At 37.7% G+C, this 12,298-nt stretch overlaps 1 protein-coding gene across 3 annotated transcripts in view; it reads left to right on the forward strand.

Moving 5' to 3' along the window:
• Positions 1-12,298, forward strand: part of EEA1 (early endosome antigen 1) — a 52,746-nt gene that overhangs the window by 21,621 nt on the left and 18,827 nt on the right. For all 3 annotated transcript variants that reach the window (XM_060694629.2, XM_087874010.1, XM_087874012.1), the window contains exons 10-15: positions 4,290-4,406; positions 5,060-5,398; positions 6,887-7,036; positions 7,685-7,804; positions 8,748-8,951; positions 10,268-10,468. In XM_060694629.2, coding sequence (XP_060550612.1) covers positions 4,290-4,406; positions 5,060-5,398; positions 6,887-7,036; positions 7,685-7,804; positions 8,748-8,951; positions 10,268-10,468 — 1,131 coding nt within the window. The remainder of the gene's footprint in view (positions 1-4,289; positions 4,407-5,059; positions 5,399-6,886; positions 7,037-7,684; positions 7,805-8,747; positions 8,952-10,267; positions 10,469-12,298) is intronic.

The raw sequence follows: 12,298 nt of genomic DNA on the forward strand, positions 1-12,298 counted from the left end.
CGTTGCTGGATTTGTACAAGTAGAAGCTAGGCAGCCTTCTCTAGGAGATGTTATAATTTGTATTCCTGTGGTAGGCAGAGGATGGAAAAACCCCTTCTACTTCTAATTCCAGGTTTAGTCATTCACAAAGAGAAATATTTTCTGATTGAAAATGCAAAGCAACACTTGTATATTTTTCTTCTTTTGATCATACAGCTTTTATGTAGAATCTGCTGAGAATTGTGATTTTGTCTAAATTGGCTTTAAAATCACTGACGTCTGTCCCAATTAAATGTGCATGTTTTATCAGCATCACGCTACTGATTTAAGTGATCCATTGAACATTCTGTCTAATGTTGAAATAACATTTATCATTGTTTTCTTTTTCATTTACCCATCATTTTTTTTTGGCTGCTTTCTGTGGAGGTCTTTAAATTTGAGGTAATACTCTAACCTTTACACCTCTTTTCAAAGGTAACTACAAACAAATAACAAACCAGATAGGAACTAATTTGTGCATGTATTTACAAGCCACCAATCCTTTTTTTGCGCTTATTTTACAAACTATTCTCACAATTAAACTAGCCAGATTTCCAGTGATTTTATGTGATTGGTATCAGTATCTGTATTTTGCCTGTTCTTAATGAATTTGCAACAAAACATTCTGATCTACTCTTTTGGGATTTAATTGTTTTATTATTTGTTAGGTGGTTTCATGAACCACATGAGGACTCTTTTTAGGGCTGAAAGGAATAGTAAGTAAATTTTGCAAAAATGCTGGATAAATGTAGTTCCAGAAAATCAGAAAAAGAAGACTGATCCAAAAGTGCATATCAGTTTTCTCCAAAATACTGCTTTCATGGCAAGAGATTGTATTTCCCAACTAGCTTTACAGAAGTTGCAGATGAACATGCCTGAAGGACAGTAGTTTAGGAAGCATAGCCCATGAGAGCCTGGTCGTTACATGTCTTTTTAGGCTCATTCTCCCTTAATAAAAGAAGAAATGGAGTTTTGTGACCCAGTCTTTGGTAAGCTCATTGCATATAAATCAATAAGCCACAAAGATGTAGTCTCTTATATTTTATTGAGTCTTTAATATTTGAAATTGTGTCGTGGTCAGGCACAATTGAATTGTGAATTTTTGTAGAGTAAAGGAATTCACTTTGCATCTTATAATGAGAACTCTGTCAGATTTAGAGAAAACTCAAACTCTAAAACTTCCTTTGTTTTTTCTTACTGTCACTTTTTCATTATTGTACAGCAGTTCATTGGGGTTTATGTAATTCAAATGAATCTACTGTGTTTCCCCGAAAATAAGACATGTCTGGATAATAAGCCCAATTGGGCTTTCGAGCGCACGTGCTATAATAAGCCCCCCCCAAATAAGTCCCCCCCCCAAATACTTATTTGCATGTGCAGCATGAGGTGAGGAGTGGGGGAGGAGGAAAGGGGAGCAGGAGAAGAAGCGCTGGCTTGGATTGCAAAAGCCACGGACTGGCTCGATCGCCTTCCTCTTGAAGAGCCTGCAGGGCAAACAGGAGATTTGGGGTTTGGCTGAGTGGCAGAATTCTTGCTTCTCTGCCTCCCCACTCCTCCCCACCTGCCACTCCCCCTCGCGGGCTGAGATCGGCAAGCCTGATTCGGGGAGCTGAACATGCTGCTGCTGCCCAGGAGGAGAAGAATGTCAGAAATGGGCTCTCTCGCAGCGCCTCCCCTCTCTCTTCTCCCGAGTGGCAGCGGTGCGTCCGACTAACCGAATCTGGGCTGCTGATCTCGGGTGGCAGCGGCTCTGACCTGATCCTCGCTGGTAATGCTGCGGGCAAGAACCGGCCACGCCAATCCCACTTCATGGCTGCATAGACAGCCCGCACCAGCCACTGCTCGGAGTTCTGGTGCCAGTACCACCCCCCAGGTCGACAGGGCTAGGGCTGGGAAGAGTTTGTTAGCGGCCGCTTTTTGCGGCTGCCACTAAGAGAAGGGGCACGCAAGCTACAGTTGGTGGGAGCAGCCTCCGTGAGGCCATTCCAGGTGGATGACAGGTATGCGTGGGGCATGTTCCCCCACTGTTCCCCCCCGCCTCGCCTCCTCACCTCATGCTGTTTGCACGGGAAACAAATTAAAAGCTGCCACGATTGCTGGAGGCAGCGGCCTGAGCAGCACCAGCAAAGCAGCTGGTCGGCGCTCTGGCATCAGTCCCCCTGGATGTGGGCCAACTTTTAGGGGCCTCCTGCACCTGAAAAATAATAAGACCCCCTCGATAATAAGGCCAAGGCCATATTTCGGGGGTCAAAAGAAAATAAGACCCTGTCTTATTTTTGGGGAAACACGGTACATACTGATAATATTTTCCCCTCGTTATCTCCTTCTACTACACATCATTCACCCTGAAATCTGTCCTGCAACTAAATCCCAAGTATAGTATTCACTTTTAAAATAAAGTTATGTTCATGTTATGATATAGCATATAAAGCTATGTTATGTTCCAACATACTAGCTTTACTTTAATATATTTATTTTATTTAAGCACTCAGAACAACTATAAATTGTTGCCTAGCTACCATTAGATTTCTAAAGGGTATACAGGAATTCTTTTTTCTGTTTTCATTCACATATCTTACAAAACTGACGTTTTAATAAGTGCTACATTCACCCACATATATCACTTTCTGCACAAGAAAGTGCTTTAAAAGCCCTTACTTGTTTCTCCAAGCCTTATATTCAAAACTCATGAAAAAGTAATATTTAAAGATATGGATGGATGGAAAGAACAGTAGGTTCTAGTGCTTAGGTCCTAGTGAATTTATTCTATCACAATATCTAAAATAATAAGATGTACAAAATAATAAAAATAGTTTATACCAAATACAAGGAAATCCTTTATTACCATTAAGAAGTACAATATAATGGTTTTTCACCAGGTGTTGGCATGTACAAACATGTATAGATATCTCTGTTTATATGTTTATCCACTCTGTTTATATACACAAACATTTCTATTTATGTATTCATTATTAATATCTTCCTTTCTTTTTGTGGAACAAAACTACAATTTTAGCTTTCAAATTTAAAATGAGACTTTTCTTTGTCTAAAACATATAATGTAGAATAGTAAGGTTGAAAGGAACATTGGACCCATGGCAGGAGATCCTACCCCATTCCAGATGGGATGGATACACATGATCATAGAAAGAACAACAGAATACAATTAACAAGAGATGGAAGAGACCCTGAAAGTCCTTTAAGAGAGGACCAGGGGTGAAATCGTCCCGGTTCGGACCGGATCGCCCGATCCAGTAGCGATGGCGGTGGGTGGTTTGGAGAACCGGTAGCAAAAATCCCTGCGCCCCCCCTCCCCACCATGCCCAGCTGAGCCGTGCGATCACTAGAGGCTGTTTTTTTAACTTTTAAAAGCATTTTTTCTACAACCTCTTCAGCTGAAAAAATGCTTTTAAAAGTAAAACAAAAGCCTCTGATGATCACGTGGCTCAGCTGGGATCATCAGAGGCTTTTAAAAGCATTTTTTCTACAACCTCTTCGTCCAAAGAGACTGTAGAAAAAAATATTCCTTTAAAAGCCTCTGGCGATCCCAGCTGAGTTGCCTGATCGTCAGAGACTTCTAAAAGCATTTTTTCCTGCAACCTCTTCGGCTGAAGAGGTTGTAGAAAAAATGCTTTTAAAAGTAAAAAAAAAAAAAAAAAAGTTGGCCACGCCCACCCAGTCACATTACCCCCACCCCCACCAAGCCATGCCCATAGAACCAGTAGTAACAAATTTTAGATTTCACCCCTGAACAGGAGACTTGCTTTTATAAAAAAATAATATTAACAGGAGTCATAAAATGTTTTATACACATGTTTCAGAATTATGTCTTACTAGGATCAGGAAAATTACTGGTACATATTGTCTGATGGCATCCACTATATTTTTCCTGCCAATCTGAGTTGAAATAGAGAAAGGAACCCTTCACTTCAGATCTGGATTTGGCAAGAATATAAGTAACTGATCCTTAGCCATAATGTTAAAGTTGCTTTATTTATGTAGCTTTTATTGCAGATAGCAGAAACCAAGCAGGAATCATGCTTTTGTGATACAACTGTGACATTCTTTCCTCTTTTTTACTAGTAATGTTTGAAGAATTTATATAAAACAATGTTTCCATATGCACTTTGCATAGTATATATTTAAAGAACTTTGACTTTTTTCATGACACATAAATTTTTGTTATGGATTTCTATAATTATTTTATGGGAATATATTCCTGTTGAATTAAAATTATAAATTATTATTTTTTCATTCCCCTCCTCTCATAGGCTACCATTAATAAGTTAAATGCTGAACTTGCTAAAGGACCGCAAGAAGTTGCTACATATGTACAAGAGATCCAGAAACTTCAAACTTCAGTTAATGAATTTGCACAGAAAAATCGGGTAAAAATATTGTTATTTGTGTTTTGAAAGCTATAGATTGATGATCTTGTTCTGTTCTAAAGATAAAGTCTTATCAGTTATACAAATCACGAAGCCTCTGATATTACTTATTGAGGTCATTGACTTGTTCCTCTTCTAACATGACAAAATTAAGCCAAGATCTGTTCTTGGATAATGGACTCATGTATTTTAAAAAACAAGTCAGGGATGTTAGCCCTTTAGAAACCGTGGATTGATATGAAATATCATTATATTAGATCATGCAGTATTTTTCTGTTGATCCTAATGCAGCAGGTATCATACTTTCTATTCTTACAGCATTTATATAGTTATATATACTTGCAAAAACATTATCTTTGGTTCTGAAGCTCACATGGTTATGGCTGCAACTGAGCTTGCAAGTAACAGGAAAAGTGAAATGGCATTTTCTCAGTTTAGGTCTTTCTTGATAGTACAGTGGAATAATAAAAATCCAAACTCAGAATATTTTCTTATTACAAGAAAAATAACAGAAAACTTCATTTTGGGGCCCTCAGTGGTATATGTAGTCATGCATGTTTTTATATTAAAATACTAATTTTTCATTTTTAATCCATCTGCCTATTTTATTTAAAATTAATGAAATCTTAATTATATATACAACTCAATTTTAGAAACTAGTGGAAAAATTAAAAAAGAAAGAATTGGAATATACTCAGTTAGAAGAGAGACAAAATGAAGAATCATTGGGTAAAAGGAATCTGCAAGCAACTCTTAATCAAAAGGAATTGGACTGTCAACAACTTCAGGCAAGACTGTCTGCATCCGAGGACTCATTACAGAGATTGCAGAAAGAATTATGTGAAAAGGGAGAAGCAAGCCAAAAACTTAAGGAAGAATTGTCAGAAGCTGAAGCCAAAAACCAGCATCTTAAGGCAGAATACAAGCAGCTACAACAACAAAGGGAAGAAAAAGAACAGCGAAGCCTACTGCTTCAAAATGAGCTTAATCAGGTAAAATTAAGTTTATCCATTCTTAATCAAATAAATTATAAAGTTTGATTTCACTTATTGACCAAGAAATCCTGTATGTACCTTTTTTCATAATTTAGACAGAAACAAAAGTTTTTTTTTAAGAAAACGGCCAACTACAGCATGCAAATACCTTCTGTAAACCATTGTTTTAAATTAATGACATAACTCAAATAAAACAGTCTTAGAGTCTTAGTATCATACAAAACTAATCCTGAAAGTAGCATTTAGTTTAAGCAGATTAAGAAACAGTGTTTCTCTCTCTCTTACCTCTACATTTGATTTCAAAGACACTTTACCTGCAATAAACCAGAACATTACTTTATGACTAAAATTATTCTGCCAATTAGCAATTAACTTTTTCTCTGCCTCTGGAGCTTTCTGCTATGTTAGTTTTTGCATGACTTAAGCTATATTTAAGTGTACATAGATATTAATAGGTTCCCCTTAGAGTTAAGCAAGAACATTAATCACTATTATCTGGTAAAATCTTGTGGCCGGCAGAATCAACTTAAGTCTTTCTTCTCCTTCTGGTATGTTAGACATGATCCCTTGAACCCTGGACCTTTTCCATCTTCAGTGATTTTCCCATCACTTTAGAACTTACAGTGATCTTCACTCCATCTTGGCCCTTGCAGCTCTTTCAGTGTCCAAAACTGTATAAATCCAGCAGTTAGTTTGCTATTTCCCTGTCTCCAAAACCCTTAATCTTTTCCTGCTAGTCTTTTAGATAATTTTTATCTTTTTCCTTCCATCTCCTATGAGAGCTCTACATGAAAACCCTTTATCTATCCAGTTTAGTGCTTTCCCAACTGAATTAATCAACCTCCACATACAGTTTGTATGTTTTGAGTGATCTCATGATACAATAGCATAGCAGACTGTGTTTACTTGCTCCCCTCTTCCCAGTGCAGTTCATACACATGTTTAACTTGCTTGCCTGAAGAAAAAAAAAACTGTACATTATTCTGTGGTTTGGAGTCAGTTAAGACAATCTAGTCATATAAATGTATTATACTAAATATACACTTCGGTTTTATACAAATAACTTAGAGCCAATGTGTAGTGGTTAAGGTACTGGACCATCCAGGTTTAACTTCACCCTTGGGCATGAAAGCTAGCAGTGTGACATCTGTCCAGCTATCTAGACTAGACCAATAGACTTTATCTACTGTACTAGATAAAGGTCTGCAATCATTAGTGAAGAGACTTTTATATTGTAGTGGATTGATTTGGGAAAACAAAATATAAGGCTGCTCTCATTATTTGAGTTGCAATCTATTTGTGATTGGAAGAGAAGCATGAACTGAGTTATCCCAAGGACCAGACTTTTTGACTAGGTTGTGTGTGGCTGTCCACAGCTTACTAGGACTGAATGTTTTGATACCATTTGTATGCAAGCACAGTAGTTTTTTAAAAAAACACAAAGCATGGCATGTTCATCAAAACGAAACTTGTTTTCATTTCCAGTTACACAATAAACTTCTGGAAACAGAACATCAACTTGGGGAAGCACAGGGCCGACTAAAAGAGCAGAGACAGCTATCTAGTGAAAAGCTAATGGAAAAGGAACAGCAAGTGGCTGACATTCAGTTAAAACTTTCACGTGCTGAAGAGGAGGTAAGAATTATATGCAGAATATAATTTTGGTTGAGTTGAGTTGAATTTGTGTTTTGTAATTAGTAACCAGAAAACTCCATCTTGCATGCTGTCTCTTCCCTTTGTTTGCTTTAATTAAATGTATCTTCCAAAATTCCTTAATCCTTCATTAAACATAATGGATCAGGGTATTAATCCTTCATCATTAGGCTAGGAGTGCTTAATGTCTGCTTCTCAAAGGTCCAACCTTTGCCTGGCTTTAACTGAGTATATGTAAGAATTATAAAGATTATTGTTTTTGCTGCCTAATTAATGATTGGTATCTAAAAATTACAATTTTCTCAGAATAGTTGATAATGAGAAACAACAGAATTTTATTTTTCTATGCATCTTTCCTAATGAAAAATGCTGAATGTAATATAGGAAACAATCACCTACTGTTATAATGTTATTATAACATTTTGATTTTGTTGGAAAAGTTGTTGAAGTGACTGATTATTATTATTTTTTTTAAAAAAACTACTTTTAGGAAAAATATAACACGACTTCTAATTTAATAAAAAGGCATCTGATGTAAAATACTTCAGTATTAGAGTAAATTATAAACTATTAAACTACTAAATTGTGCTTGTCAGTTTTCAGTCAACAGTCTGTGACTATTTTTCTAAGCTAAAGGAAAAAGCGGCAAATACAACTGAATTGCAACATCAGTTAGACAAAACGAAGCAGCAGCATCAAGAGCAGCAGAATCTTCAGCAAAGTACGACAGCAAAACTTCGAGAAGCCCAGGTAAGAGAATTTTGCTGCTGAGAAAAAAGCCCAACATATTCCTAGTGGTGCTAGAAGAGAGTTCCCCAACCTTTTCGGCTTTGCGGACCAGTGGGGAGGGGAGAGGAGATGGTTTCACATGCATGGTGGACAAGTGTACGCATGCATGCAGCTCCATTTGAGTAAGCGAAAGTACTCCATTTGAGTAAGCGCTTGCACAAATGGAGAGTGTGCATGTGCTTGTTTGCTGCTGCACGAGTAGGGATGTGTGTGCACTCCCATGGCCCAGTTCCAAAAGGCTCAAGGTCCGGTAGTGGGCCACAGCCTGGGGGCTGGGGACCCCTGCGGTACAAGAACAAATATTTTTGTTGAAATGCAGGTTATAGTTACTACTACAAGATAAGGAGCTTGATAGAATCAAGTTTTGATGATTTAGAAATGGACTGTTACGCTATTTAATGGAACTCTCATTAGGCATGACATATCAAGTAGCTCAGAATTTTCATATTTTTGTTTTGAAGCATTGTTATAGGCAACTGCTTTTCTAAAGCTCAGTTCAAAGTAGGAATTGACCTTCAAATCTATATATTTCATAATACGTAGCACTGTATCATTATTTGATAGTAAGAATTTGTGGCAGATACCATTGATTCATTTGCGTAGGCTTTAGAGATATATCATGTCTTTTTCTCTTTCTTCTTCCCGTTCTTTCTGAAAAATGAATATAAACTTTAATTTATGTTTTAAACAAACTGATTTTCTCTTGTATGTTCCCACATTACAAACATTTTATTTTGATTGTACTTTTTAACTTTCATGGTTAAACTTTCTATTTAATTACATGAAGAAGAAAAGTGGCTTCAAGTTATTTTTGTTAAAAAGGGGGCCAGGAGCTCTCTCTAATTATAGTATGCAGAAATTATGATCCTAGATATATTTAGCGATTGTATTCCCCCTTTCCAAGAATGATTTAGAGCAAGTTTTACGTCAGATCGGTGATAAAGATCAAAAAATCCAAAACCTTGAAGCCCTGCTACAAAAGAGTAAGGAGAATATTTCTCTGCTAGAAAAAGAAAGGGAAGACTTGTATGCAAAAATTCAAGCTGGTGAAGGAGAAACAGCAGTTCTAAATCAATTACAGGAGAAGAATCATGGTTTGCAGGAACAGGTAAGAAGTTTTCAAAGTAAAAATTCCAAATTTGTTAGATGATAGTATTTTAAAAGTGACATATGTACCTTGTTACTTGATGGGTCACTTCTTGTTGCCTAAAGTCCCTATTGCAGGTAGTCCTCAACTTACAATCGCAATTGAGCTCAGAATTTATGTTGCTAAGTGAGAAATTTGTTAAGTGAGTTTTTGCCCATTTTACGACTTTTCTTGTCACATTTATTAAGTGAATCACTGCAGTTGTTAAATTAGTAATATGGTTGTTAAGTGAATCTGGCTTTCCCATTGACTTTGCTTATCAGAAGGTTGTAAAAGATAATCACATGATCCGGGACACTGCAACCGTCATAAATATGAACCAGTTGTCAAGCATCTGAATGTCAATCACGTGACTATGGGGATGCTGCAGTGATCATAAGTGTGAAAAATGGTCATAAGTCACATTTTTCAATGCGGTTGTAACTTTGAACAGTCACTAAATGAACTGCTGTAAATCGAGGACTACCTGTATTGCACTAGGAATTAAGTACATTAAGATTAGATGTGGTGCAATGGCGGGAACAAGACAAAGGCTTAGAAGTGGTGAGTTTGTTAGGAATAAAACTCTTCTATGAGAATTTTTGGAAGGAAGCTAAAAAACCAAAGCTGCTTTTCCCATTATTTTTCATTCTAACAGACAGGGCCAATTTTGATTGATCTCTCTGAAGGAAGGATTCAGGACTGCCCTGCATAGTGAGTAGAGTTGTTGGATCCAGCTGAAGTAACTAGCTTTGTTCTATAGTTCTGTAGCAGGAAGGAATCTGAAAATATCTTCTAGAAGAGCTAGGTCTAGGTTGCTTTTCAAAAACACAGTGATGGAGGGGTCATTGTAATCTCCCAGGAATGCTGTTTGGACATGAGGGCAGCGACAGAAAGCCAGGCTCTGTGGTCTCTCCAGATAATATTCCTTTGGAATGGTCCCAGAGGAAATATTTTATTCCAGATCTTTAACAGACATCCAGACACCACTTGAAGAAGAAATTTATTTAAATCTCACCGGCTCAAGGTTGACTCAGCCTTCCATCCTTCCGAGGTGGGTAAAATGAGGACCCAGATTGTTGGGGGCAATATGCTATTTAGAATACTGTCTTTGCTGTAAGCCGCCCAGAGTCCTCAGAGAGTGGGCGGCATAGAAATTTGACCAAACAAACAAACAAACAAACAAACAAACAAATTGCCAAGGATACCCAGATCTTGAGACATAAAATATCAGGTCTGGTCCACAGCCAGTTTTAATTTCAATATTTTATCATTGTTTTTCTTTATTTTGCATGTAGGTAACACATCTGGCAGAAAAATTGAAGAATCAATCAGAAAGCCATAAACAGGCCCTAGAAAATTTGCACGAGCAAGTGCAGGAACAGAAATCCCATTTAAGAGCATCTCAAGATCATGTTCTTTCCTTGGAAACAACTATCAGCGAGCTACATAATCAGCTAAGTGAAAGTAAAGAAAAAGTAATGCAACTTGATTTGCAGGTGATCTAACTTTATATTTTTACTTATGTAAAATATAAGGATAGGAATATTAATTTAATTTTAACAAACCCAATAACACGTATCTATTAAGCTAAAGCTCCAGAAAGTTTTAAATTTGTAAGCATTATATACACTGGCTGCATTTGGATATTATGTCACTATTTTATTGTGATGAAATTACACTGAGTGAACCTTGGGTTTACATGTTTTTCTCTTGTCTCTATAACACAGATGTGAGAAGATTATTGAAACATTTGCTTCAATAGATTTTTATCTAATAGCTCATTGTGATGGGGAATAAGCAATGATAAATCTTGGTCTTGAGTATCCCCTTCATTATGACTGCAGTTTTTTTTTATCTCAGTGAGGGTACTGAGAAGATAGTGTATTGAAGATGTTACTTTACATTATAGTTTTTAAAAGGTATATATAGATACTAGGTTAGAAAAAACCAGATGGTGGTGTATTCCAGTGGTCTTCTGGAAGGCCAATAGACAAACATATGAAAGTTTAAGCTTTGAACAGGTGTTCCACAAGGTGTTGAAAGCGAGGGGAAATGCCTCTGTATGTAACATCTGTCAACGTCCAAGAAAGTGTGCCTTTCAAAGTTGCCGCAAGGCGCCATTTCGGAGTTGCTACACACGCGCAGGTGGATGGGGGTGCATGGGGGCACAGATGGGTGTCGGGGGTTGGGACTCACGCTGGGAGAGGAGCCAGGTGGTTGGTTCAGAAGCCATCCAGGCCTGAAGAGTACTTTCTGGAGCCAGCCAGGGAGCAAATATTCTTGCTGGAGCCAGCTGGGGATCCAGTGGGAATAACCGGGAACAGGAGGGTGGGCCGTGCTGAGTTGGTATAGCCAGCTGGTTAGCAGAAGCCAGTAATGCTGGCTAGAAACCCTTTTACTTGTATTGTTCACCATGTGCCAAGATGAGATTCCAGTAAAGAGGCCTGTTCTTCTCACGGTGTGGCCTCTTCTTTTGCTGGTTTGGTTTGGAACCGTGACAACATTCCTGCAGGAAAGTGGACTTTTAGAATGAGATCAGACCATTTTATTAATGGGTTAACTGATACCAAAAACATACGCTTCCCATCCTTCCTTGCCTATCCTTCTTCTGCCATCCATTGGGGGAGACACAGAGAAGAGTGGCTCCTCTGCTACTGGTTCTTTGATCCATAGAAATTGCACAACTGGCAGGAAAAGACCCATTTCTTCCCTTTCTCTTTTCTGTCAAGAGGGTCTTTTTGCTTTTGGGAGAACTGGTACCCCAATGACCTGCAATTTCCTCCTCCTCTCCTTGCTGTGAGTGACAAGGCATAGAAGAGAAATGGGAAAGATGTTTTTTGTACACATCGGAGACTCTTCTGCTGCCAAAAGGCAATTGGCACTGAAAAGCAGTGGCCAAAGACTTGGGGAAGATAAAAGATGTCCAATACTTTCAGGTGGCCAAGTCACCCCATTAAACTGCTCAGCATAGTCTATACAAGCAATAGACAGACAGTGGGCCAGGATAGATTGAATTGTCCATATTCTCAATAAATAGTTAATAGGTGGTCTTCATGCCAGGGCGAGCAGGATATACAGATGTGCCATTCAAAAAAGTTTCATAGCTTGATTTACATAGCCTCTTATTCCCTTACAGGTTTCTACTGTATTTGAGTTTGCTTAGATTTTGGTGACTTATAAATATACCTTTGTAAATATGAATTTAATTCTGTTTGAAGTGAGTTTAGAATCAAAGATCTGGATGAAATTTTAAACAAATTTAATATACTATGACCAAACAGTAAAGTCAAGCATTTTGTGGTTTTTTGTTAAATTATGTATAATTG

Source organism: Pantherophis guttatus, chromosome 7 (genome assembly GCF_059756535.1).
Source record: "Pantherophis guttatus breed Tessera chromosome 7, ASM5975653v1, whole genome shotgun sequence".
In the NCBI taxonomy this organism is placed as follows: domain Eukaryota; kingdom Metazoa; phylum Chordata; class Lepidosauria; order Squamata; family Colubridae; genus Pantherophis; species Pantherophis guttatus.